This window comes from Nannospalax galili, unplaced genomic scaffold (genome assembly GCF_000622305.1).
Source record: "Nannospalax galili isolate Female #2095 unplaced genomic scaffold, S.galili_v1.0 scaffold930, whole genome shotgun sequence".
NCBI lineage: Eukaryota > Metazoa > Chordata > Mammalia > Rodentia > Spalacidae > Nannospalax > Nannospalax galili.
Window position 1 is genome coordinate 306,453 of NW_008329328.1, and position 27,672 is coordinate 334,124.

A 27,672-nucleotide genomic window follows, 5' to 3' on the forward strand; every position below is an offset into this window, starting at 1 on the left:
GGATAATGGCGAGCCTAGAAATTTAGGCCAGGGCCACCCTCCCCCTGCAGGATGATAGGCTCTGCTCACTTACTGACCAGTTTTGTGTCATGATTTTTATGCTCTGCTATTTAGATGCCAGTGAATTATTAAAAGATTATATTCTTTCCCAAGCATTATTATGCTGCTATTTTTGTTTCTCTGACTATAGAGAACTAAAATCAAAATTAGATGCAAATTAGTGTCAACACAGCTTCCTTTCAGTCTCAAGTGGTGAACTGTGAAATGGTTGTGATCAAAGTGTACTTATGGGTACTCCAGTTGCCTCACCCTACATCCCTATTCAGCAAGGAAGAAGCCAGAGCAGTCTGTGTCCCGATTCCCTATTGGCAATCTGGGTAACCCTTTCAGAGGATGGCCTGATAACTGTAGGACGTAGGAATTGGCTAGGCAGTTAGGGTAAAAAGACCCCAAAGAAATGTAGCCAGTTTCTTGGCTAAAAGTCAAAATGTCCTTGGGCCTCTTAGCAACATACTCTGTTCCAAGGCCCAAAATGTCAAAAGTATTTGGGAGCTTGCATCTAATCCTTAAAAGATTTTAGGGTTACCGGAGTGGGCATGGATTTGATCAAAACACCTTATATGCATGTATGAAATTCTCAATAAAGCTTTTGTAAAAATTTTTAAAAAGTGTATTTATTCTTTGTGACTCATGACATGTTATTGCTGTTTTCAAGGATAAATATGTTAGCTTTCTACATACAACTTTATAGTTAATTTTATAATATACTTACTCAAAGCGTATTAGCTTTCCAGGATAGAAGTGTGTTTATATCAAGGCAATCCTTTTCTTGCTAAACTCTAAGCTTTTCCTTGCTTCCCCCGTCTCTATCTCATACATCAGAACACATTACCTCTGATGTTCCTCCTGTGAATGTACTCTTCTCTGGTGAACAAAATATAAGTTAGGTCCAGGCAACGAAAGTGAAACAAAATGTTGACTTACTGGGATAATAATGAATAATCTGTATTTACTGCTTCAAGAAAAACATGAGCAAAGTTTTAACTGTTATTTGCTGATAAAGAAAGTTATAGAGATGGCACACTGGTGTGTTTTTGGTTGCCTTTTTGGTTTCTACAGGACTCATGAGCACAATAATGGGTCTGCACCATTTCTATGAAGGATTGCTATGATATTTGAAAACAAATTCTGTCACAATGTGAATAATACTGAGACCAAAATGACAACAATCCAGAACTTTAAATCATTTAGCCACTCTTTATTTATTAGTGTTCTCATATACACGGTAATATAAAGACAGCAAAAGATCAGAGCCTCATGAAAGCAAGAGAGCAAGGACATGCTATGCACAGCAAAACACAGTTTCCACTGGCTCATAGGAACTCCTATTGCTAAAGTTCAATTTAAGGAGTTACTTAGATGCAGAGCATTATGGGAATTTAATACTTATGGATCATCTGAACTTGTTAGTTGTCCCCAAGCTGCAATAATCAACTTTTCAATGTCAGACTCATTTACTCCTCGAAGAATCCTAAAATAGCCATTCTCTCCCCATGACTTCCCCCAGGAATTGGCAGCAATCTACAGGAAAAATAAAAAATAAAAATGTTAAGACTCATATTTTGTTACACTATTTATTCCTGTCTATAAACATAAGAAATTCAAGCATGCGCATTGCTGGTTCAGTGGTAGAACCACCACTTATTGGCTTATTTTCGCATGCCAAAAATAAGAAATCCATATGTAGCTTTCATTGATTTGTCTTTTTATGGACTATAATTATTAGAGCACAAATATATTCTAATAAGAGTTAAGCAGTTATTTTACTTATGCTGCATTAATATCCATGTATATGTGCATGATGGCAATAGTTAACACCAATGTGACTTAAAACCTTGTTCTCTGGATTGTTGATGTGACATAACACAAACATTACCTGGCAGGAGAGTCTCACCAAGGGATTGTTTAGGTTAGGTTGGCTTATGAGAACACCTACAGGGGATTTCCTTAATTGGGTTAATTGAGGTGGGAACATTTATCCTGGATGTGGGCAATACCATTTCATGGGCTGGACACCAGACCCAAGGACAGGAGAGAAGAACCCTGGCTCTCAAGCATTCTTTTCTCTCTGTTCCTGACTCTGGATGTGATGTGATCAGCTCCCCAAACTTTTGCTGCTGTGATTTCCCCACTGTACAGGACTGTGATCTGGAGTAATTAACTTGTTATAGTTCTAGCTAGGTAGCTCAGGCTTTTCTTGAATCCTTAAAGTCATTACATAGCACATACCAGTCTCAAACTTCCCATGTTGTCCTTGAACTCAGATTCTCCTCCTTCTACCTCCCTAGAAATACAACTATGCACATGTACCACCAAGCGTGATTGTTAAAAGACTCCTGTAATACTTCACTTGTGTAATCTAAGGAGAAGACCAAAAAGTGTTTAAGAAAATTTGAGAAAGTAAAATCAGCAGGAATTGCCATTTTCCTTTTATTCCTTTTCTTTTTAACTTTTGGAGATGATTAGAGAGTTGGGAAAGATCCAGAAAAACTCCTGGATCTAAAGCTTGGGTGAACACGTACATTTTGAAGCAAAATTGTTAATGGGGTGTGTACAGAATGTCATGGAGGCTAAAGAGGCACAGAGGGGAAATTAGGTGACCACATCTAAATCAAATTGACAAACCCCATAAATTAGGGAATTCACAACAACAGCTGTTCCACTTGGCTCCCATTCACTCTGTGCTAGGCCTAAGACAAAAAAATGATGCAGGGTGTGATCTACACTGATATTTTCAGGGCAAATGGCATTGCATTAAGCTTTCATGGTTTTCTCCTTTTTAAGAGAAGGTAGATCCCCTCAGCTTCAGAAATTGTGATAACATCAGCTTTAAGAAACATCCACTTATCATCAGCAATTCTTTTTCAGATTTGGCGATTTGCTGACTCTGTCAGTCATGATACCTGAAGGAGCACTGTCAAAGAGGGTCTGAAATCTTGAATGTGATGTGCCTCCTAAGAGTCAATGAGCTCTGAAGAGCTGAAGATAAGACCTTGCAAAGAGTGCGAGTCTTCGCAACAATGATCTAAACACAGTTCCAATTTCCAAATTTTATAGTCGGTCCCAATATATATACTGGCAAATGATTACACACATACACACACACACACACACACACACACACACACCCCAAAATATAGAAAAGAAATCAAATAAAATTAATCTCAAGTGAAGATACATTTTTAGAATATTAATATTTTTAAAGTGAAACTATGATATCTATAGTATTATATCTATTCTCATTTGAATATCCAAAGGTTATTACCATCTAAACTTTTGTCATTTTATCTTTAGTGAACCCAGGAAGGATATGTGAAGTTTTCTAAGCAAATGCAAATGTATATGCTAATTAGAGTTAACCACATATTTCCAAGACTAATTATAAAGAGTGTGACTTTGCAAATTAGCACCAATACAGGGCTCCTTAGGACATGCATTTTACTTGTTCATCTTATCCTTCCTACTCTCATTTTTCCTGTCTCCTCACTTATTTTGTTTCTTTCAAATGACTGAATTTGTTTGTATATGATTATAAAATATTGCATTAAAATATGATAAACAGTGACTTCTAGTGAGTCAACTTTAACTATACAATACTGAGTTTACACATGTGTAAATGAAGTTGATGCCTCTATATTCTCCACTTAGATCAAACTAAACCACTTTTAGCAGCCTGAAGATTTACCATGTAACCTTCCTGTCACTATCTATTAGACCATCAGTTCTTCCTGTCATTCGTCTCTCTAGCAAATGGAACAATGCAGCATGTGCTGGGATGTGACTGCTTCTTCTGATTCAGAGTGATGCCTCTGAGATTCATTTATAAGCTGGAATTGTTAGAGTTTCAATAAGCCCCGTAAATTGAACTGGTCCAGACTATAAAACTGTCTATCTGTGGGAGGACCTACTTTTCCAGTCTCACTGGTCAATTACCTGGTGATAGAACCACTCCCAGGAAGGCAGGGTCACCTTAAGTTATGCTAAATAAATGGGCAGAATACCTGGTGTGTTAATAAGGTATCGAATATTTCTGCTTGGAACTAGCTCAGACCCCCACAGAATTTCCAGACCAGCCACAGTCTGGAAGTCTCCATAAGTCTGTACGCCTTCCTGAACTCTTGAGAAAAGCATAATTTCTCCTTTTCTTCTTTATTCCTTTCCTTCTAAACAAGCTTTCTCTAAGGCTTCGGGCTGCCCCTGGCACCTTTTATTTCTTCCATTTTTTTTCTAAAGCTTCCTTCTCCCAGCCATGTGGTGGCAAGTCAGTCACATGTCTGACCTCTATGCAGGCTCTAACCCTGCCTGGCTCCATGGCTTTCTCTCCTTCTTCCCACTATTCACCTGCTCAGGGCAGCTGCCAAGATGACCAGCTCATCTGCTCTGAGACTTTTCCTTTAAGATCCTAATAAAATTGTAAAAGCTTCTGTTTGGAACCATTCTTAAATTCTTTTATGAATGAGAGAGACTAAGAACCCTATAGGGGACCCTCTTTCTCCCCGTTTCAGAATCTACAACTGACTCATTTATCTCATTATACCTTGCTTGGTTACATGATCAAAGCATGGTCTCCTTATCCTCTCTCCTGTTCATACACAATGAGGGAAGTAGTTATACCACAGACACATGTCAGTGTCTTCACTGCAATGTTCTCATACTTGACCATTGGTCTTAGTTCCACCAAACTAGTGTGCGGTAGGGATCTGTCATTACAACTCTGACTGGCACTTCCCTGGTGCCTAACAATGTTCACCAATTTGGACATTTGCATTTCTTCTTCTATCCCCGGCTTTAAGGGTTTTGTCAAAAATTTCATTAAGTGATATTTACCTTTCTATATAGTTGCAAGAATTTTTATATATTCTATATATGTGTCCTTGAAATCTATCTTTTTAAACTTTACAAAAGATTTCATACATGTCTACTCTGTGTTGAGCATGTAGCTCCTCGGACTCCCCTTTCCTTCCTTCTCCAGACCCTCTGTTTCCTGTTTTTCCCATCCACTGTCCCCTTGAATAGCTTTGTTTCTAGTTTCCAGTGAAATAAATATAAATTATTTTATGTATCTGTATAAACGTAGGAAGCACAAAGGAAAAAAAATTATCTTTCTGCAATTGGTTTAACTCATTTAATGTGATTATCTCCAATTGCATGCATTTTCTTGCAAATGACTTAACATCATTAATCCTTAAAGAGGAAAAAAATTCTCTCATAATGCATTTTCTTATCTAGTCCTCTGTTTTCAGACACAGCTATTGTCAGTGGTGCAATAAACATTTATGCACAAATATCTCTGTGATATGTCGACTTAGAGTCCTTTAGATAAAATCCGGGAACGATATAGCTGGGTCATATGGAAGAGGGGCTGTTAGTTTTTTTTCAGAACTATTTATATTGATTTCCATAGAGGCCACACTGGTCTACATTCCCAGCAGCAGTGTATAAGATTTTTTTATGTCTGCATACTTGCCAGCATTTCTGTTGATGTGTTTTTACAATGACTGTAATTCAAATGACATTACTATTAAATCTCATAGTTGTGTTTACATTTCTCTGAAGGCTAGTGAAGTTGAATACTGTTCTTTATTTTTGATGATGCTAAACATGTATACCTTGAAATATGGTCACATTTACCCTACATTTCCTTCTTCAGTTGCCCCGGGTCCCCTCCAGCATGCCTCTTTCCCAACTTCACATCATGTTTTTGGTAACTCACTAAACTCCGTTAGCGCTACCCATATGGACTTGGGCAGAGGACCATTCACTGAAGAGTGGAAAGCATACTCATGGACATATCCTCAAAAAATAAAAATCCAGATTCATAGCCTCAAGAAACACGTGATTCTCTCTCTCTCTGCAACTTCCCGCTGCCAATAGCTCCTTGGTAAAGGGAAGGGCCTGGAGATCTAGTCTGCCCATCTATGTCAGAACCATGACTGGCTTGGTCTTGTATTAGTATGGTACTGGTAACTACAACTGCTGTGACACCATCGTTGTGGTAGCCACGTCATGTCCAGAAGACGGCACTCCTCCCTGTCTTACATGCTTCTGCTTCTTCTTGCACAATATTCCCTGGGCCTTGGTAGCAGTGAGGTTAATATAGCTATCCCATATAGGGCTAAGTCCTTCAGCCTTATTCTTAGCACTTGATCAGTTATGTATCTTTTAATTGACTGCTGTTGACTTCACAAAGAAGCTTCTCCCATACACATTCCTGCTTAAGCCTTTCTGGTGCTCAGGTCTATGGGTATAAACACAAATACTTAGAAGGCAAATGATAGCATGATCACTTAGCAAACTAACAACAGAATATTCTACCACAGGCTCTATGACCTCCCCAGACATGGGCTTGAAACAGGCGTACAGTAACAGGCATGAAACTCCCTTCTGTAGAGGAGGCCTCAAGTCTGAAAAGAAAACAGTATCTCATATCAGTTGTGCCCCTATTACCTGGCATGTTGGTATTGCATTATGCAGGGTCCAGCACTGAGTAAGACCATTCATGTCTTTTCTCCCCTGGCAGTCTGCACAAGCTCCTTCTGGCACTATTAAAAGTAACCAGAAGGGAGGAAGTTTCCCAATCAGTATGAGATTTATTTCTCTATATCCTGCAAACTAAGTGTGTTGGTGCCTTCAGCATCGGGGTATTACTATGTGAGTAGCCAAGGGAAATAGCAAGAAATGTGTTGACTTAGAGACCTCTCTGGGTCCTGCCAGATCAACAACTCATAGGGAGGTATTCCATGCCCTGTACTGCAATGCTTATTTAATGATCCATGTCTTCAAGGAACACTATTGTCCACCCATGCATGGATATGCCACTTGAATGCTTTTCTAAGCTGTATTTTTTAATTAGCTTACTAACTAGGATCCATATGTGAGAGAGAACACATGGCATTTGTCTTTTGGGGCTTGAGCTCACTCACACAGTATAATCTTTTCCAGTTTCATTCGTTTACCTGAAAATTTCATGATTCCATTTTTCTTTTTTTTTTGTTTTTTTTTGCTTTGAGGCAGGTTTCCCTGCAGTTTCAGCTGGCCTGAAACTTACTAAGTAGACCAGGCCAGGCTGGATCTCACAGGGATTCACTATCTCTGCTTCCTGAGTGCTGGGATTAAAGAGAGTGTTGCTAAAATTCCTTCTGGGAGGCATAAACGCTGTTGGGCTCCCTCCTCCCATCTTCCTTACAACAAAACGAGGTATAATGCCTCCAAATTACAGTTTGGGGGAACTAAAGATTTTATTGGGCTTCCATACAGATCAATAGGTGAGGGGTTTCTTAGAAGAGTGTCAGTGGCACCCCCCCCACCCCCACCCAATCCCCATGTGGCTCCACTTTCCAGGAAATGTCCAAAATGGTGAGGGCGGGCGCCTCCCCCGTCATGCAGGTAGGGCTGTTTGGTGGGAGTGGTGACTGACTCTTCCTGCCCCTCCTTTTCTTGTGGAAGGCCCACAGTCAAGTTTATAATCTTAGGCAAGGAGATGCAACCAAGCTTGGGAGAGAGGCTTCTGTCTACAGCTTGCCAGTCTACCTTGCCAGTCAGAGGACAATTCTACCTAATAGCATGTGCCATCACACCTGGCCTGATTTCACTTTTTCTTACAGCTTTACATTATGTACATGTACCACATTTTTTTATCCACTCATCTGTCCATGGACATCTACATTGATTCCATTTCTTAGCTATTGTGAACATGAATGTATCTCTTTCCTAGGATACAAAATACTTTGGGTATATGCCCAGGAGGGATATAGCTGGATCACATGGCAGTTGTATTTGTAGCTTTTGAGAAAACCGCAGACTGATTTTCAAAGTGACTGCCCCAGTTTCCACTCCCACAAACAAGTGCCCCTCTCCTCACATGCATGCCAGTATTTACTGTCATTTGTATTTTTGTGATGACCATTCTGAGTGAAACAGAATGAAATCTTAAAATAATTTCAATTTGCACTTTACTGATGGCTAAGGATGTTGAACATTTAAAAACTCTTTCCAGGGCTGGAGAGATGGCTCAGTGGTTAAGAACACTAACTGTTCTTGCAGAAGACCTGGGTCTGACCTAATCAAGGAAACCCTTGCAAAGAACATCTGGATGTCAGAATGTTTTTCTTGAAGTTAAAGGTGTTAAATTGTTGTATTGAGAACACAGTGAGAATATCTGTGTGGAAACCACACGAAAGAACTTCAAGCATCTCCTAGGACCTAATAGGTCCAAAAGGAAATGGAGGCTTGACCCTGTGGCAACAAGAGCAATTATGAGCTGAGAACAGGACCTCAGGCACCTGAAAGAAACAGGCCTGTGCTGCTTTGCTTGCTGAGGGATCCTGGGCAGAGGACCCAGCAGGGCCAACTGGATGACTGACCCACAGCAGCTCTGGGTAATGAGTGCATGATATTTGGAGGTCATAAAACTTTGTTAATTTCTTATATAGTGGAATAAAACTGATTTGGTTGTTGAATTTTATTAATTAATTTTTTATATATCGATAAAGGTAAATAAGGCAGTTCTCTTTTTTTTTTTAGACTCTGATAATATCAAAATCTACATGGACTGATTTTATTTGAAACAATCTTATATTCCTGAGCTAAGCCTCACTTTGTCGTAATGTAACTTTTTACTGTATTCCTTAACTCTTGCCCTTGTCAAGCTTTGGTATTTTTATACATTCACAAAATACATTTGGAACGTTTCCTTATTTTATAATCCCTGAAATGATTTAACGTAACATTAGTTTTATTTGTTCCTTAAAAACATGTGTGTAACTTGATAAGTGAGGCTGTTGGCCTCTTTTTTGTGAGAGTGTTTTAATGTAGTCGTCAGCTTTGCCAAAACATCTCATAAGTGTTTAGGCTCTCCATTTTCAACTTAAGTTTTTGTTTCTAAGGAATTTATACATTTAATACTCGATAATGAATAAAATATTACCATAATTATTAGCTACTCAGTGTTCAGTGGTTTCTTTTCCAGTGTCTATTTCTTTTTCTGTTTCATTTTTAGTTTTCCTGAGAATTATTTTTCCAAGAATCAAGTCTTTACTTTATTGATTTTCTTTGGTGTTTGTGTACTGTTCTCTTCATTAATTTCTCCTTATTTTCATATTCTTTTGTTCTTTGTTGAGTATGAGTTTCTCATCTTATCGAATCACTGCTTCATTACCTTCTTAAAGACAGGTTTGAGATTTCTTTTCTGTCCTGTCTATTTTGTATTAAATTATGCAATGCTGTAGCTAAATAACAAAAGTTCTGACACTGTATACTCTATAAATTCAACTTATGAGTACACTGAACTTGCCATGCATCCTAGAAAAGGTGAGCTTGGGTATATAGTTTATTTTCTTTCTAAAAGAATGCCCAGTCCTCAGTATTTGTAGCACAGAACCACCTAACAGTGTTTCTACTCTACATCCATACTTCGCTGCTAGCTGCTTTTCCCGTGGGATACTGAATGAGATGTCAGCATATTTATTAATATTTTAACTTTAGCTTTATATTTTAAACTTCATTATTTCAGTTAATATTTATCTGAAAGTCTTATTTTGCTTCTAGTTTGGAGAAAACTATCCAAGTGTAAATCCTAGGGAGACAGGTGTAGCGTCATCGTCGTCTCCACATTCTCCTACTTTTACTCAGCACCTCAGCACTATCATTTTGTGACTTTTTAAAATTTAATTTTAAATTTTGTTTGTTTGGTTTTTCCTAAGGAAAGATCAATTTTTTTCTCAAGGCTGATTTTTTGAGGCATGCGCATCACTGTAAAATCTGGTTATTCATTCTTTTCTCTTTGTCTTTTGTTGTTGGTTGATTATGAAATTCCTGGGTATAATTTTATGATTTTTCCGGATTGCGGTATATAAAGATTCCTGAAACTTTGAGTTGGTATCTTCTAGTTTTGGAAAACCTGCCATTATGGGATCAAATATAAATTCTTACCCATTCTCTTTTTCTTTCCCATGTGGGAGCATAATCATAGTTGGTAAAGTACTTGATTGTAGCCACTTGTTTCTGCACAGCGCTCTGGGCTTGTTGGTCTTTTCTGAATTCCATTCCATTTTCCTCTGTGTATTATAATGTGGCTATATTTTTGTTCAGTTTCATTTCTGATCATTAACTTTATTTTATTAATGACTTTGTGCGAGAGAGAGAGAGAGAGAGAGAGAGAGAGAGAGAGAGAGAGAAAGAGACATATGGGGAGTGACTGTAGAGGCCAGAAAAGAGTCAGATGCCCTGGGGCTGTAGGTAACAGGTGGTTTTGAGCTATCTGACTTGAGCAGTGGAATCCAAACTTGGGTCCTCGGCAAGTGCTCTTAGTCACTAAGCCATCTGGCCAGGCACCAAATTATTTCTTATGTTTAACCCATAGAGAGTGAGACATACCATTCACAATGTTTTTTTCCTTTTTCTGTAGATTTAAATTCTGTTTTCACCTCTATATATTTGAATGTCTTATAATGGTTATTTTAAGAACTACTTATAAATTATCATCTGTTATTTCCATTGATAGTTTTTTCTGTTGGTTATTGGTTATATTTTTCCTCATTCACCTAAATTTTAAATATATATTGTGAGAGACTGATCATTTCAGTGTAGTAAAAATTAATTTGGGTCAGAGATAGGAGACATTTTTTAAAACTTGGTCCACACTTGGTTTCAAATATTTTAAGCTATACCCGCCTTGTGTTTATTTCAGGATCTATTCTTGTATGACCCTGAGATGCTGAAAATTCTGTAATGCATTTCCATCCCTCTGCCTTGTCTTATAGCTGTGTAGAGCAGTCAGTGATAATTTCATAGGAGGAGACAGCTGGGAGCTTTGGGTTCCCCTAGAGTTCAGTCAGCCCAGCTGGACTCTTATTCCCCTATGTGCTCTCTTTACCTGTTAAAAATATGATTCTTGGCTTGAATCTGGACTTACCAAATGCTCTTGATACAACAAAATTACACAGACTCATTCAGTTCTCTCATTTATAAATTAAATATGGGTTTAAGAATTTTGTGAGGTTTTTTTTACTCAGTGAAGGTACTGACCTGCTGCGATTATATTTTACTCAGCAATATCTTTTCTTATACAATAGGCCTATGTTGTAGAGCTATTTGTAAATATTTTCAAACATCTTTATACAACTTTGAAAAAGTAACAGTGAGCTGGATTTCTCTCTCTGGGTACACTGGAAAAAAGTCCAAGAATCTTGATAAATGAAAGTAGACATGATATAATAATAAGGATTATTGGCCTTTCTTCAAGAAACACATACATACCATGGGAATCAAGCTGTAGCCATCTGTCTGGTTAGCTGATATGATCTGCATGGGCAATGCAACTTGTCTTTATCTCCCCCTGATTCAGAAAATAACTGTACAGACACAGTCTGAATTAAGTCTCCCAGTCCCCAAAGTACTAAAACCTATCTTCCTCAGTATTACATGTCAGAAGAGACAAAACCCAGCATTAGAAGGCATCTGGAATTTACCCAGGGTTTGGGATCATGTACTTATATTGCCAAAGGCCAGGGTAAGAACTCATTATCTTTTCCATCCCATTTTACTGGAATAAATGGTCTTTTTCTTTGACTTTGGAAAAGAAAGAAGGTGTTTGTCTCCTGTTAGTAACTGGAGAAAATTCATTGTGCTTTCCTACTCCGTTATGGGATAAATACGGATGCATGTATAGAACATAGACTCAGATCACATCACATGCAAATCCAAGGTGTGCTGTGAACATGATGCTTTGCTGTGATATTACTTTGGTTGTTGAACTGCTTGAAATGTCAATTAAGCAGTCATTGTTCCAACCCAGGCAACATGTTCTTTGTACACTTGTGGGCACACATTTATGTACATGCATGTACATGTGTATACATGTGGGATGATATCAGATTCTTCACAGTTCTCTCAAAACTGTTAAGTAGCACTTAAAATCATACATTTTAATTAAAACACAATCAATTTTTACACAAAATGAAAATTATTTTTGTGGCTTGACTTATTTTTCCTGAATGCATATTTATTTACTTGTTCAATGAATATTTTTATATTAACATTATATATCAGTCCATATCTGGATTCATTGGTAAAGAAGACAAATATGATCAAAATCCAAGATGAGCAACTCAAGTTTATGAGTTCAGTCCTCAGAATCCACATAAAAATAGCCAGGTGTGGCCGTGCGCACTTAGAGTCCCAATGCTGGTCAAGTAGAGACATGACAAGTTCCAGGTCAGTGAGAAACCCTGTTTCCCCTACCAAAAAAAGTTGGACAAGGATACCTGAGGAACAACATTTGAAGTTGTCCTTTTACCACCACACATTTTCACACACACATATATACACAAAAAGACAGTGTCTGAGTTAGTTTATATGTGGGCACATATGTTCATGTTGGCAAATGTGCCTATGCAGGTATGCACATACACACCACTTGTGATGCTCTCAGTTGGAGATGATCACAGAGAACACAGGAGGACTGCACACTATTTCCCTGTACATACTTATTTATAGTCTCTCAACAAATAGCTAAGTGATGTTCTAATAACTATTGTCAACTAAATACAGTACTCAAAGTACTTCTCTATAAATATATTGTTATGAAGTCATGTATACTTCATATTCATTTAATAAGAATCTCAGATAGAAACTTAATTACAGGTATTAACAAATCCTCTTTCATAAGCTGTTTAACTCTCAAACATTAATGCTATTTGAGAAGCCAATCAAGAATCATTCTGGTAAATGTAAATCCAAACAGCTAGTGAGGTGTAACCTCTGTTACACTCTGCGTTTTGTCTATTCAAATGTAGATTCCATGGGATAGACTTTATACTATTCCTGAAAAAACAGATATGTGTAAAGAGTGTATGGGGCTAATGAGGTGTCTTAGTGGGTAAAGGTACTTGCCACTAAGTCCAATAATCTGACTTTGATCCCCAGGACCCATAGTGGAAAAAGAGAAATGATTTCCGTAGCACTCGTTCTGGCTACCTCTCACATACTGTGGATTACGCATGCTCATACATATACACATGTGAACACACAATAAATAAATGAAAATTTAATTAAAAATAAAACATAAAAAACAACTTATGAAAATTAATTGAATTCATTAGAATAAACTGAATATTTGCAATGATATGTTCCAATCCTCCCCAAAGTGTTTATTACTGATAGATTTATGTTATTCTGGAAATGTTTTCCTTTTGGGAAGGGTCTCACTATGTGTCCAAAGATAACCCTGAACTCCTGATTCTGTCTCTTATTCCTAAGTGGTTCAGTTAGAGACATATACTCCCATGCCTGATGAAACTTCATGCTATTTTTGAGACTAGACACTAATTATTTTCCAGCAAAGATATATATGTGTGAGTGTGTGTGTATGTGTTTGTGTGTGTGTGTGTGTGTGTGTGTTATAATTGGAAACAACTTTTAACTTCTAGGAAATACATATACAGAAATTATATTAAATTCTACCCATGATATTAGTATAGCAAAGACCTCTAGGTGGTTAACAAGCGTGCATACATGAGTGAAGTCTAAGCATTATTTTAATCTAGATGACAATAGAACAAAAACTTGCCCTGCTGATTCTGTTTTTTTTTTTTTTTTTTTTTTTGCAATTTGAAATAACAGGACTTGAAGAAAACTATTATTATAAAATAAATTATTATAATGGTTTTGTGCTGAAGAAAACATCTCTGGACAAAAAGCATTAGAGTTGCTTGGGATGTGATCATTTAACATGAAGCAGAGAGAGGAGGGGCAGGTTTCCACTGATGGTGGAAATTCAGTCAGAAAGTGTTACGTACCCAGAACTTTTCTGTTCTCCCTTGTGCACCTCTCAATGTTCCCCATCTGCAATAGCAATGATGAAAAATATGATTGCAACATTTGCTTTGACCTTGAGAACAGGAAGTGTACTGCCACTCCCATGGCTGAAATGTTACCGCTGTTCTCCAGAACTGAACTTGTATAGTTTTCTCCTTTGCTCTCATATTATTTACGAAAACAGAATAGAATCATCTTTATCCAAGCAGCACTGACTAAAACCCACAGAGGGAGAGAATCTCCAAGGTAACAGGGTACAGAAATTTTAAAGGCATCTCCCACCTTTTCATAGCCCTCTGAAACTCTACCATAAATGGACCACACTAAAAATTTCTAAGACAGCTGATACAAAATATAATAGAAATATAAATAACTGTTGTAGATGAGGAAGTTCATATAAATGTTCACATATAATTAATGAAGTACTAATATTTCTAATTTCTGTATGTACCAATACATGTAGAAATTCTAGTTCTCAGTAGCTTAACCTCCAATATTTTGTGTTTTTCTGTTAAATAAGCTCATGAGGTGGGAATATTTCACATACTCTATGGAATGCGATAACTGAGGGTTGTTTGCGACAAGCAGTCTTCCTTGCTTTTCACTTCCTACAATACACTAGCTGTCTCTACACTCCCAGGGACTCTTGTCTCTACCTCCATACTCCTACAGGAGCACTGGGATGGCAGCCTCTTGTGCTATGGCTCTGACTTTTTGGTAGGTCTGGGTATGCAGAAGATAGAGGCACCTTACAAGAAAATCTATACCATGAAATAGACACCATGTTTTTAAATAAATCCTCTTAACATACCCTTTAGGGCTCTCAGAAATATTGTGATATGTTTCAGGGAAATGAAAATACACATTTACAAGTGGAATTAAAGTTCAGCAGTATCAGGCTGGGAGTGGTGGTGCACACTTTTAATCCCAGCACTTAGGAGGCAGAGGCAGGTCGATCTCTATGAGTTCAAGGCAAGCCTGGTCTATATGCTGGGTTCCAGGACAGCTGGAGCTATAGGGAGACTCTGTCTCAAAATAACAAAACAAAACTAAAAATCAGCAGTGCAATGATCACACATTCAAAACATTGCCTCACAAAGATTAAGAGGTAATTACTGAAAATATTCCCTTATTCTGGTTTTGCTAAACAAATTAAAAGTGAAAGAAATTGCCTTAGCTTTCAGACTCCTAAGACATACGAATTGTGCCTTTATTTTTGCTCACTTGGCAGCGTTTTTCAGTGTGCGTCTATGTATATTTTGTTGTGATTATCAAAAAAATTTCAATTTTATGAAATGAAGCAATAATTATTATCCCTCAAATATAAAGGCTTCAAAATTGTTCCAAATATCTTCTTAATAAGTATGTTAATTATAACTTTAATGTCCAAAATATCAGTCATGGCTGTTCCTGGTAGTGTAGACCTGTACTCTTCACTCTTCAAGAAAGAGGCAGAAGGGCAACAGATTCAAAACAATTGTAGGCAATCTGAGTGAGGCACTGTCTCAAAATGGAAAGAAGAGATCTGAAGGTGTAGCTCAAGGGCAGAGTGTTAATTTAGCATGTCTGAAGCCCTTGGTTCAATCTCTGCTATCACAAAAATAATAAATAAATAAATAAATAAATAGCCTAATAAACCAACAGTTATTTTAAATAGAATGCTACTATGCAGATTAGAATAAACCTTCTCAAAATTGGCAGCAAAGACAATTCATATTAACTTGCTAGAAGTAGGAGAGAGAAGGGAAAGTAGGGCACCTGAGCTGAGTAATTTTTTAGAGTGGGAGGGTTTGAAATACTATTTTAAATGGAATGTTAACCTCTACGCAGAATTCAAATGGAAATAAAATACCACATAGAAAAATAATGCCACTATAGGACTGGAGAGATAGCTCTGTTGTTAAGAGCACTGGCTGCATTGCAGAGTGCCTGGGTTCTCTTCCCAGCACCCACATGGCAGCTAACAACCAACTGTCAGTAACTCCAGTTCCAGGGGTGGTGATACCCACTTCTGGCATCTTCTGGTATTGTGTGCATGTGGTGCATTTGTGTTCATGCAGGAAAAACACTCATGTACATCATGTACATAAAATAATAACAGAAAATGAAATCATTATAAGTAGTATTCCTTGGTTAACCTATGCTACAGTCTCTGGGTCAAATAAACAAAACCTATTTACACAATTCAGCATTTACATTGTGACCTTCATCTATCTTTTCTCTTTTTGATCTTCTCCAGAGGATTGCTAAGATGGTAATCAAATATCCTATAGAACTGTAATGGGGTGTTTTCTAAGTATGTCTGTGCCTTAAGAGACTAAGAAGAATCACTTTGAACCAAATGATTTTTCACTGGTATTACAGCAAATTCACAAGGTTAAAATCTTCATTCAAATAAGGCTAAGCTATTATTCATTACTGGAATTTTTACCTTCCTGATTTATGGAGAACATTTTCCCTAATACATGCATGCTGTTGAATTGTCATAACATACTTTGTTGTACCATTATACCAATAGGCTGACAATTTTAGAAATATGCACGCATTTCAGAAATGTTCTCTTGCAAGTCAGTGAACATCACTGGAGGCATGAGAATGTTTGTTACATTCATATTATCTGTAAGCATAACTATTTTTGAATTTCCATTCAAGTCCTTCATTTTAAGGATACTTTATAAGCATTTGTTCAAACAGACCAGAATCTTACTCGGCTGAAATTTTCCATGACATTACTTATCTAAACTAAATTATATATTATGTTGACAAACTGGAGAGCTCCTAACACGAAGTTTTCTTGTCTTAAGGCAATCTACTTAATCTCAATTGTGTATTGTTCTTTTTAATTTTATCTACATAATTAAAAAACTGTTTCAATTATTTAAGGATAATTAGTATTTTTTTCTCTCAAAATTTATTGAAAATTTTGAACATACTGGTTTGGAAAACTCTGGGCAGCTTTCACTCAGTGTTCACAGACATGAAGTCTTTCTCCAGGCTTCATCTTGTGTTTATAGCTTTCTTTAATTAATATATGATAATGTATATGTTTATGGCATCCAATGTGATGCGCCAACATGTGTATACTTCATGACTACATGAGGGTAATTAGCAGGTCCGTCACTTCAAACATACATCGTTTCTTTACGTTAAGGTAAGCATACCAGCAGTCTTCTCCTTTTTAGCTATTTTGAAATAGAAAACACAGTATGTTAGGTTAGCTACAGTATCATACTGTTAAGATTTAATGGGTGCAGCTTCCATCATGTCTAGAATGCATTTTGTAACAATAGGCATCCTATTGCTCTGGCTGGCTCCTACAATCTTTCCACCCACTCTTCTGCAATGTTCCCTGAGCCTGATGTGTCAGAGTTGCATAGTAGATATATGAATTGGGGCTGGGCACCCCACAGTCTGCATAATGACAATTCCAGTTGATAGGTCAATGTGGATTGGGAAAATTTCACAAAGTCCCACCTCTAAATGAAGCGCTACAGGCAATTAATGGATGCTGAGTGAGGAAGAGTGAGTTTTCACTAAGGGTCATCTCCCTGATAGGTTATCTAATCCCAAATGGTCAGCCCTAAACACATGGACTCTGTGAATTTATACATACATATGTATACAGAACAATGATAAACAAAGAGGAGGAAAAAACTTGCAAGGGAGTGAATGAGAAATGGGAGGAGCTGGAGGCCAGAGTGAGAGGGGTGGGCATGATGCAAATACAACATTCATCTATGAAATCCTCAAAACATGTTCAAAAAGAAAATATAACATGGATAGTCATCTTGTGAAATCTAATGGTAGAAATTATATCTTTAAATATTTTTTTACCTCAGTAACTTGTCTCAACCAACCCCACAGTAACCATTCTTCCCAGTATCCATATACTCACTTTTAAATATTTCTTGATGCACACTTCTTTTATATAATATAAAGCTGCTGGGAGTGGTGGTGCATGCCTTTAATCCCAGCACTTGGGAGGCAGAGGCAGGTGGATCTCTGTGAGTTCAAGGCCAGCCTGGTCTATAGTGAGTTTCAGGACAGCTGGGGCTATAGGGAGACCCTGTCTCAAAAAATACAAAAAAAAATTATTAAAAGACTCTCATGATTCTCCAGCACTATAAAAGCCAGCCAGTAGAGATGAAGCTTTGATGTCAGTGCCAGCTTGATTTATTCTTGTTTTCCTCGTGAATGTAGTGTCTTTAGGAATAAAGTTTTATTGTCAAGTTCTGGTGAGTAATCAAGAACAGGGCAATGGCCAGTGTTGTTTTAGGGTCCATGGGATTGTGGTCAACAGCTTTCAAAGAGGGAGCCTATCCTGGCATTTCACTTTGGTAGCCTAAAGTTCCTAGTAAGGGCAATGCATGCTTCCAGAAAAAAAAAAATTAACCATTAACCTTATTCAACTTTGAATGCTTCACCTTATCCAGCAGTGAATCCTGCGTGCTTCAACAACAATTGGTCTTGCAAGAAATGTCTCTGGTACAATGGCATGAATATTATGGAAGCAATAAACTACTTTGAAATTGGATCTAAGGTACACTTCATAAGATGGAGCCCATTCCTGACATTGATATCATACCTAGAATCGTGTGGCAGACAGGTCATAGAGCATAGAGAAGAGCCTACTACTATTATTCTATGAAATAGATATAGTATTAAAGTGACTCTAAATGATTTATTGCTACACCAATAGCTTGATTTCTCACCAGAGAACTTTCCATATGCATCAGATGGTGATTAACACAGAAACCCACAACTGGACAATGCACAGAGTGATTATCCCCAAATAGGACACCTAATCAAATTTCTACCTCCTGAGGCTGATTGTGGAAGAAGAGGCTAAAAGATTTTTAAGAGCCAGAGGTAGTGAATGATGACAAGGAGACAGAATTTTTCAGACTGCTGATCAGTTACTCATCACAGCAATGTGACAGCATGCACAAGTCCCACAAGCTGATCGTGAGTATCCCCCTTGGCATACCTCCCACACCTTGTCTATGTGATGCCTCTAGGTAGAAGTGAGAACATACTTAGATGAAATGAAATTGCAACTCCCTCTCTGCTTCTCAGAATGTGCTTTTAACAATTTACCACTATTTACTTTGGGGGCTGAAAACTTCAGAGGTCTGGTAGGACTGGTGTTTAAACATAGTTGACTTGCAGAGATAGGTTTTATGAATAAGCATAATTAAGAATATTTCTTTTCTAATAGTTCATTTTTATTTTATGTGTACAAATATATTGCCTGCATATGTATAAGTCCACTCATGTTGTACAATGCCACGGAAGTCAGAAGAAGACATCAGATTCCCTTGGAACTGGAGTTAGGGATGGTTATTAGCTGGCATGTGGGCCCTGGGAACCAAACTTGGGTGCTTTGCAAGAGCAGGCACTGCTTAGCTGCTGAGCCATCTCTCCAGCTCCAAGAATATAATTTTTAATAAGAAAGTCATTATGTTTTAACTTATCTTTAGGACAAGTAGAGTATCAAGGAATTTCTATATTGTAAAAAAGATTCTTCAAAGTATGATATCAAAATATCATAAAAGGAATTTTTTTCATTCCCCTTCAACTATGATAGGTAGTTTTGCTGGGTAAAGCATTCTGGGTTGGCATCCATGGTCACTTAGGGATGAGAATACTTTGGTCCAGGATCTTTTGGCTTTTGCAGTTTGTATTGAAAAGTCAGCTGTGATTCTGATGAGGTTTCCTTTATACGTAGTTTGTTTTCCTCTAGAAGTTTTCACTACGCTCTCTTTGTTCTGTACATTTAGTGTTTGTACTATGATTTAACATAGTTCTGGTCCTGTCTAATTGGTGTTCTGTGTGCTTGTATCTGTATTGTATGTCTTTCGTTAATTTAGGGAAGTTTTTTTTCTATAATCCTTTTGAAGATCTGGTCAATGCCTTTTATCTGAGATTCTTCTCCTTCTTCTATGCCTATGATGTGTCGATTTCTGTCTTTTCATCGTGTCCCACATTTCCCGTGTATTCCATTTCTATGCTGCACCGTCTGTTTGAGAGGTTTAGTTCTTCAGCTTTGTCATCCAGACTTGATATTCTGTTTTCCATTTCACTCGTTCTGCTTGTAACGCTGTCTCCTGTCATTTCAAATTGACTTATTGAAATTTTCAATTCCATCTTCATTGAGTTTCCTTCAATATTTTTACCTCTTTTGTAAATTCACTTTCCAGGTCCTGAATTGGTTTTTTCTTTTTTCTTTTATTTCATTCAGTCATATATTTGCATTTTCTTTAGCTTCCATCAGAAGTTTATGCCTAGCCTCTGACTTATTTGAGTTGTTTGTTTTCTTTAACTTCTTTTATCATGTTTACAGCTGTTTTTTTTTTAATTCTGTACAAGATCATGGGGTTCCTCTCCATGATTCTTATTGAGTCCTACACTTCTGTAGGACTGGGTTTTGTTGGGGATATGTTCTTTTGGTTTTTCATATTATTTGTGTTTTTGCTTTGTCATATGGATGGATTTTGTTGGTTGTGTGTCTGCTATGAAATTCTATCCTGCCTTTGTTTATTTGAAGTTTGGTTCTGTTTATATTGTTGATGTAGCTTGGTTGCTTTTAGCAGCTGTGAAAAGTTAGTTGGTGTGTGCTTCAGGTTCTCAAAGGGTAGTAGGCAGGTCTATAGGTCTATAGGATCAGGACGGGGGCCAAGTACAAGGTGAGGGCGGGGACAGCCTGGGAAGCAATTACAAAATTAGACAAGGTAGGAGTGGATCCTGAAGCTGGGGAATACAGCTAGTCTGGGTGCAGGGGTCATCAGTCAGTGGGCAGGATCTGGTTTAGGAGGCTAGTCCAGAAATCTGAGAAAAGCAAGAGCAGGTCCAGGCACAAGGATGGCATGGGGACAGACTATAGTTCAGGGAGATAGTGGAGCTGCTCAGGGTACAGGGGATTCAAGGTGCAAAGGGCTGGATCTGACTTACCAAGGTAGTAGGCAGGTCAGCAGGCCACAACCTTAGCTGAGGAACTATTGGCAACTGATTACTGCAGGGTGAAAGAGAGTTGATCTTTTTAAAGAGACTCTAGGTAGGCTGACTAGACTCCAGTGAATGAACTTGTACCCAGGAACATCTGAGTACAAATGCTTGACTAGATAGCTTACCATATATTACAGAATGCATGAAATCTGATGGGGGTATGGAGTGGTGTGTATGGGGGAGAGGGCCTAAATTTGATTAAGATCTATTATAAGAAATGTGGTGATAAGACCCTAATGCTGAGGGCAGGAAATACTTTGGATACAGGACTTGAAGCAATGGAGCAGGAATTGACCTGGAAGCCTTCTACCTGACGTTTATCTCACATAGTGCTAGATAATAATACCCACGTTGCTAAGGGAGAAAATCAATTAATGGTCCTGCTCAACCCTAAAGCCTAATAGCAACAGCAACAAGCACAGCAAAGTACCTCTACTGGTGCAGTAGTGGCAGTTTTCTGGGGGGCAGCTATCTGATTGGACTTGAAGTCCTCTCAATGGGAGTGAACTCATGGGTGGCACTGTAAACCCAGCCAAATATACAGGGCTGGAGAGGTCATAGATTCTAGAGACAACTCTATCTCTGGCGTATCTCTAGACAAATGAAATTTCTTACTATATACCAAATATGAATCCTTATATTTACAAGCAAGTATACTATATACCACTCATCAAAAAAGTTTCCTTTTTGCAACAGATGGAGGCTACTGCAGAATCTCACAACTGGTCAGACACTGAGAATATATGTCTGAGAGATGCCCTCTCCTAGGTGACACATCTACAGTTGAACCTCTTCACCTAAGGCTCATGAAACATAGCAGAATGGGATAAATAGAAAACTAGTGAATCCCTCAACTCTCACCAGGGAAGCTTCCTCATACAATGGCCTGTAAAGCACACAGAAGGCCACAATTGGTCAAGTTTTAAAAGAATACAAGACTGCAGAGTGTATGCTCCTGGATAGGACCCTATATTGAACCTCTCCCATTCATGGCTTCTTGTAGAAGAGGGGCAGAAAGATTGTAGGAGCCAGGGTTGGTTCATGAGCACAGGCAAGCACAGGCTTTCAGGCTACTGAAATCTTACCCATGTGAACTTGCAATAATAGTGGCACTGAGCACAGGACCCATGCCAACTCAATCACACAAGGGCCAAGAATGGAGTGAGAGAAAAGGGTGTTGGGCTGGTCCTACTCTGGGAACTATGAGAGACTGATTATTACTGGATGAGAGAGAGTAGGCCTTACTTACCATCTCTAGATAGACTGACTAGACTCCAGTGGATGAATGTGTATCAAAGGACATCTGGGTACAAAAGCTTGACTGGATAAGACTTAACACATATGGCAGAACACATGAGGTCCAGTGGGGAGTGGGGGCATCAGTTGGGGGAGGCGCCTAAATTTGATTGAGAACTGTTGTATAAAATGTACAAAAGCGCAATAATTTTTTTAAAAAAGAAATGCATAAAACTCAATAAAATATTTATAAAAATAACAAAAGACTTATATAAAATTTTGCACTTCTAAAATTATGAAGGGCTTCATGCATGGTCCTCTAGAGGAGATATACTTTAGAGATAAGTGAGGGTTTTAGACTAGAATTTTTGGATACCAAAACTAAACTCAAATCCTGTTTTATGTCTATGTTGTGTAATTATTGGGATACCACAACTAATTCAGATAAAATTTTAAGTGATAGTTTGTGTTCTTTGATTCTGGTAGAATTTGAGGCACACAGTATGGTGTATTTTTTGACATAGTAAATCAGAGCCACATATATAACCTGACTAAAGTGATATGTGTACTGCCTTAGAAACACAAAACCTTATACACTTCATCCTAAATTCTACCTTCATTTACCAACTACTGTTTCATACAAAAAAAGCTGACGTTCAAGTAAGAGTCATATTGGGGAAAAGAGAACAACAGGAATGCAAGTAGCTGCAATTCTCTCCATAGCCTTTTATGAAAACATGCTTTGTAAACTTTTACAGGCTACAAATGAAAAACGAACCATCTGCTGATGGCAAAACAAGTTCCCTTATAGGACGGAGCGGAAAATCTTCAGGTTGAGCGGGAAGGATGGAAGTGGAAGCACAATAAGTGAGCGTGACATCACAAGAGGCTCATGAAACTTCCACTAGCTCATTCTAGATGCACTGGAACCCCATCTCAGCACATTCTAAACTAGCACTTGGTCCCAGATGGAACAGCAATGGAAATGGTGAGAAATAATGTTAGACAAGGCAGTCTGACTCAGGCTGTCCAGAGCATCATGAATGTCAATCTTTGCACTCACAATATGGGTGATGAAAAGTCTCCCACTATGCTGTAGAATGATGTAGACATTACTTCAAAATCCCAGTTCTGGTGCTACTGTGGGAGATGGATGCGGGGGGCGGGAGAGACTAGTAAGAAAAGATAAATCTTGTAGTACAAGCAAAAAATAATCTGATAAAAATTAATACTCTTTATTCTTTTAATACCTGTATCCCTAACACTAAGAGAGTGACGATGAAATGGTGACTGTAGTATTTCTGCATCTTATGATATGCACTGGCAATAAGAAGGAGTAGAAGATGCCAAAGTATGAGCAAAATAATAAAATGGTTGACTAATTTATATGAGAAGAAAAAGAGATAAATCAAGCAAGGTCAGCTCTAGGGCTTCAAGGCTAAAGTAATAGAAACGTAAAACATGTACCACCTGGGATACAGGTCACATTATAAAAATAAATCTTCCTTATGTCCACAATACTTTACCATCACCTAATATTGTAATTACAGAATTATTACATTGGGATCTCTGTATTGGTGACTGGTTGTGTATATTCATATTAATCTTAAATACATGGCAGTTCAAGATTACAGACAGCACCTACACCTAAATATCTCAGAAAGTTGATTATTAAAAGAAATTTTGAAAGAACTATAGTACACAGTGAAAAATACTTCCATAATGACAATAATTATTTCCTAATTTACACATCAAGACTATATTTGCCTTCAGAATCTAATTAATATGAGAATATAGAGTTATAAGAATAATCAAAGGGGCTAGAGAGATGGCTCAGCAGTTAAGAACACTGACTACCCTTCCAGAGGAACTGGATTCGGTTCCCAGTACCCACATAGTAGCTAACAACCATTCATAACTCCATTTCCAGGGATCCAATGCCCTCTTCTGGCCCCTGTGTGCACTGCATGATAAGGAAGCCCTTATATACATGTAAACACACTCATGGACATAAAATAAAAATAAATAAATCAAAAAACTTTAAAGAATAAACCAAGAGTGTTATTTTACTATTTTTTTTATATCAAGTCTTCCTCTACAGCTCAGGCTACCCTGGCACTCACTGTGTAGCCAAGGCTAGCTTTTGACTTGTGGCTGCATTAGCCTTGTCAGTAAATGGATGACATGATACAATCCTCCAGCTTGAATTTTGTTTTATGGTACATGTTCTGCTTTGTAACAGAATTACCGGACAAAAATGCCAGGATGCTTCTCAAGATTTACTACTTCTGGGGTCCTGGCATGTCCCCCAAAGACTGACAATGGGAATTCAAATTTATGCTTTCTGGGCAGTCTCATTCTGTATTAGTGAATCTAGATCCAGACAGATAAGACAAAGTTCACAAACAGTGGACTCATAAAGAATTTTTATGGAGTACAGCCCATTTCAGCAAGAAATATTGGCGTAAGTGAAGCAAATGGACCAAAGAGTCTGTTGTGAAACTCAGTCACTCTTGGTGGGGAGTGAAACACAGAACAGGGGCATGCAGATGCCCTCGGGTGGGCTTGAAGTACGTAACAATTAGACTTAAAACAGCAGGTGGAGTCTCAGTTCCCTCGATATAAAGACTTGAAAGGTAACTTCAGTAAGAATGAGGCAAGCAATCTGAGTTTTACTTCCTTATGAACTTCATTTTAAAGATGTTCGTGCTTAATGGTTGTAGCTGTGTGGAATATATCAGGGAGCTTTCAGAAACTGATAGTTAACCCTGCATTAAAGATGCATGAAAACTGACTGTGAAGAAGGTAAGTGAAAATATTCCCTGCATCCCACTGCATTTCCTACTTCATCAAATATATAAATTCAGCCACAACTCAGTAAACCTGATATCAGAACTCTCATTGATGTGTTTGTCCAACAGGCTACAAGTTTTATTACAGGTTGATGAGCTGATTGATATTTCTGAAAGGTACTTTTTGCATGAAATATCACATATGATATGCACAACTAATAATAAGTAATCATCTAACCAACATGAAATTACCTATCATATTCCGTGTCTTCCTTATATCAAAAAGAGAAAAAGCATGCAAGAAGAACAACGTGTGGGTTTGAGACATGGCTCAGCAGTTCAGCGCATTGGCTGAAGAGCACTTGCAGAAGACCTGGGTTCAAATCGCAGCACCCACATGGCAGCTAACAACTGTCCATAACTCCAGTTCCAGGGGATCTGATGCCCTCGTCTTGCCTCCACAGGCATTGCATGACATGTAGGCATAAAACTCATACTCATAAAATAAAAAAAAGAGAAAAGATTGTAAAACAGCTCATATTTCTTTATCATAAAAAAAAATTGGGGGCTGGAGAGATGGTTCAGCAGCTAAATGCACCAGCTGCTCTTGCAGAGGACTCGGGTTTGGTTCCCAGCACCCACATCGTGGTTTAAAATGGTCTGTAACTCTAGTTCCAGACGATCCAATGCCCTCTTCTGACCTCCATGGGTATTTGCACTTACATACATGCAGGCAATTACACTCACACACATAAATTAAAAAAAAAATAATATATTAAAAATGAATAGTAATACGTAAATTGGCTACAGTAATAAATACAAATGGTACTGATGAACAGTTTTACCCAGTTAATGATAGCACTGTGTATATGAGAGATTTATCCCTCTGCAGTTTCACATATGGAGAGAATACTTGCTGAAATGCACACAGGCATGTGAAAGTACTGGGAAAAGAAAAAGCAAAACCCCAAATCATCCATAACTATTGATGCCTTAACTAGAGTAGCATCTTATGACAAGATAATTTAACATAAAGCTTTAGCCTCTTGATGTTAGGAATAGAAATTACTTCTTACATCCTCATAGAATAAAAAGCAATAGAAGATTTAGAGGTTATGGGGCACTCAGAGGGTTGGATAACAGTGGCTCCGAGGATCAGTCTGGCTTGATGCCTATTTTTCTAAATGTATCTTTATGGATTATCTATCCTCATTCATTTAAATAAGGTCTGTATCCACTAATGGCAGAGCTCAATACTCAAGACCGTGAGACCCACAAATGCATCCTGCTTCTAATCTATTTATTGCACAAATAATGAAAATGAGGCTAAAAGAGATAAACTAACATTTCAAAATACAGAACTGCTTTCCTAAGTTGTAATTAATGTCTACCAAAATTATCAACATAAGCAATAAACACTAGAGCCCAAAGAAGGAGAAATGATGAACCTTCACCTAGTTTCCCTGCACAGTGAAAGCATATTGAGTCTTAAGTCATTGTAAAAGATGTTAAGGAGGATAAGGTGTACCAGAGAGAAAGGTGTGTGGCAATGGAAAGAGCGATCCTGTGTGCATTTCTACAAAATTACAAAAGTTTTGGAAGAAAAAGGATAGTAGGCCAAGATAGAATGAGCAAGTCAATGACGGTGAATATGTGGGTTCTTAGCAGAGTTGGGTGGGGCAGAGGAAACAGAGAAATTCTGTGATAAAATTGCACTAGTTTCATCCAACAGTGTCATCACCTGTATCCTGAAATATAATAAGTATAATTGTTACAAGAACAGGCTGGATAAAGTAATGTTTAATATGTTGTTTTTACAAGCCAAAATCAAAGTTGTTACATAATGTCAGAAGTATTCATTTAGCATCTGCAAAACCTGTTGGTTTTGTGCAGCTACTACTTTTTTATTAAAGCACATTCTTGAGCTGAACTTCCCTCCACTCTTATTGAGGTAGTCATTAATAAAAATATTTCTGTGAAGAGAACACATTGTAAATTTCTATAGCAACACATTCCCTTCACAAAACTCCTCATTCTTTCATTTATCAGCAGTGCCTTATAGGTGTTTTGTATGTATAAATAGCATCTCTAGACCACAGGATAGAATACTGACTCAATACTCTGAAAGGTGGCCTGTATCTGTCATGTACTGTATACAGACATAGAATGCTGATCCTGTAGGTTTCCTTGTTCTAAAGGGACAACTGATCCACATCCAACCTGTGAAAAATCACCTTACCTCCCATCACTGAGACCCCCTTTCCCATCTCCAAATCTCTGGAAATTCACAGACAACTTCCCATTGTCTCCATGTGAATATCACTTTATACTTACTAAAGAAGTATTAGATCATAAGATCAAATCAGCAAGAACTTACAAAGCTAACTTTGAAGCTCTATACCAATGTAATGAATTGTCATCTCGCTGTCCACTCAAAGTGACCTATCTGCAGACACTAAGACTGGTTAGCATTCATGATATGAATTGCTGAAACATTACCTCAAACTGTTTCAACACTAGAAATAACAAACTTCATTGTGAATTATCATACACGTGCATCATTGTACTTTAATATACACTTTGGACTCCTGACCCTCTGCTCATCCCTTCTCACCTACCACAGGTTCCCTTCCTCCTTCAGACAGCCCCCCCCCCGTTTTCAAGTCTCACATGCATATCTATCTATCTATCTATCTATCTATCTATCTATCTATCTATCTATCTATCTATCTATCTATGTATCTATCTATCTATCTATCTATCT

At 37.8% G+C, this 27,672-nt stretch overlaps 1 protein-coding gene across 1 annotated transcript in view; it reads right to left on the reverse strand.

The window, feature by feature from the left end:
- Positions 1-1,244: 1,244 nt before the first annotated feature.
- The window catches only part of Tinag (tubulointerstitial nephritis antigen), a 142,155-nt gene continuing 115,727 nt past the window's right edge, over positions 1,245-27,672 (reverse strand). The window contains exons 10-11 of the mRNA XM_008836413.1: positions 13,857-13,902; positions 1,245-1,581 (exon numbers count right to left, since the gene is read on the reverse strand). Of these exons, the coding sequence (XP_008834635.1) occupies positions 1,447-1,581; positions 13,857-13,902 (181 nt within the window). The 3' untranslated portion in view covers positions 1,245-1,446. The remainder of the gene's footprint in view (positions 1,582-13,856; positions 13,903-27,672) is intronic.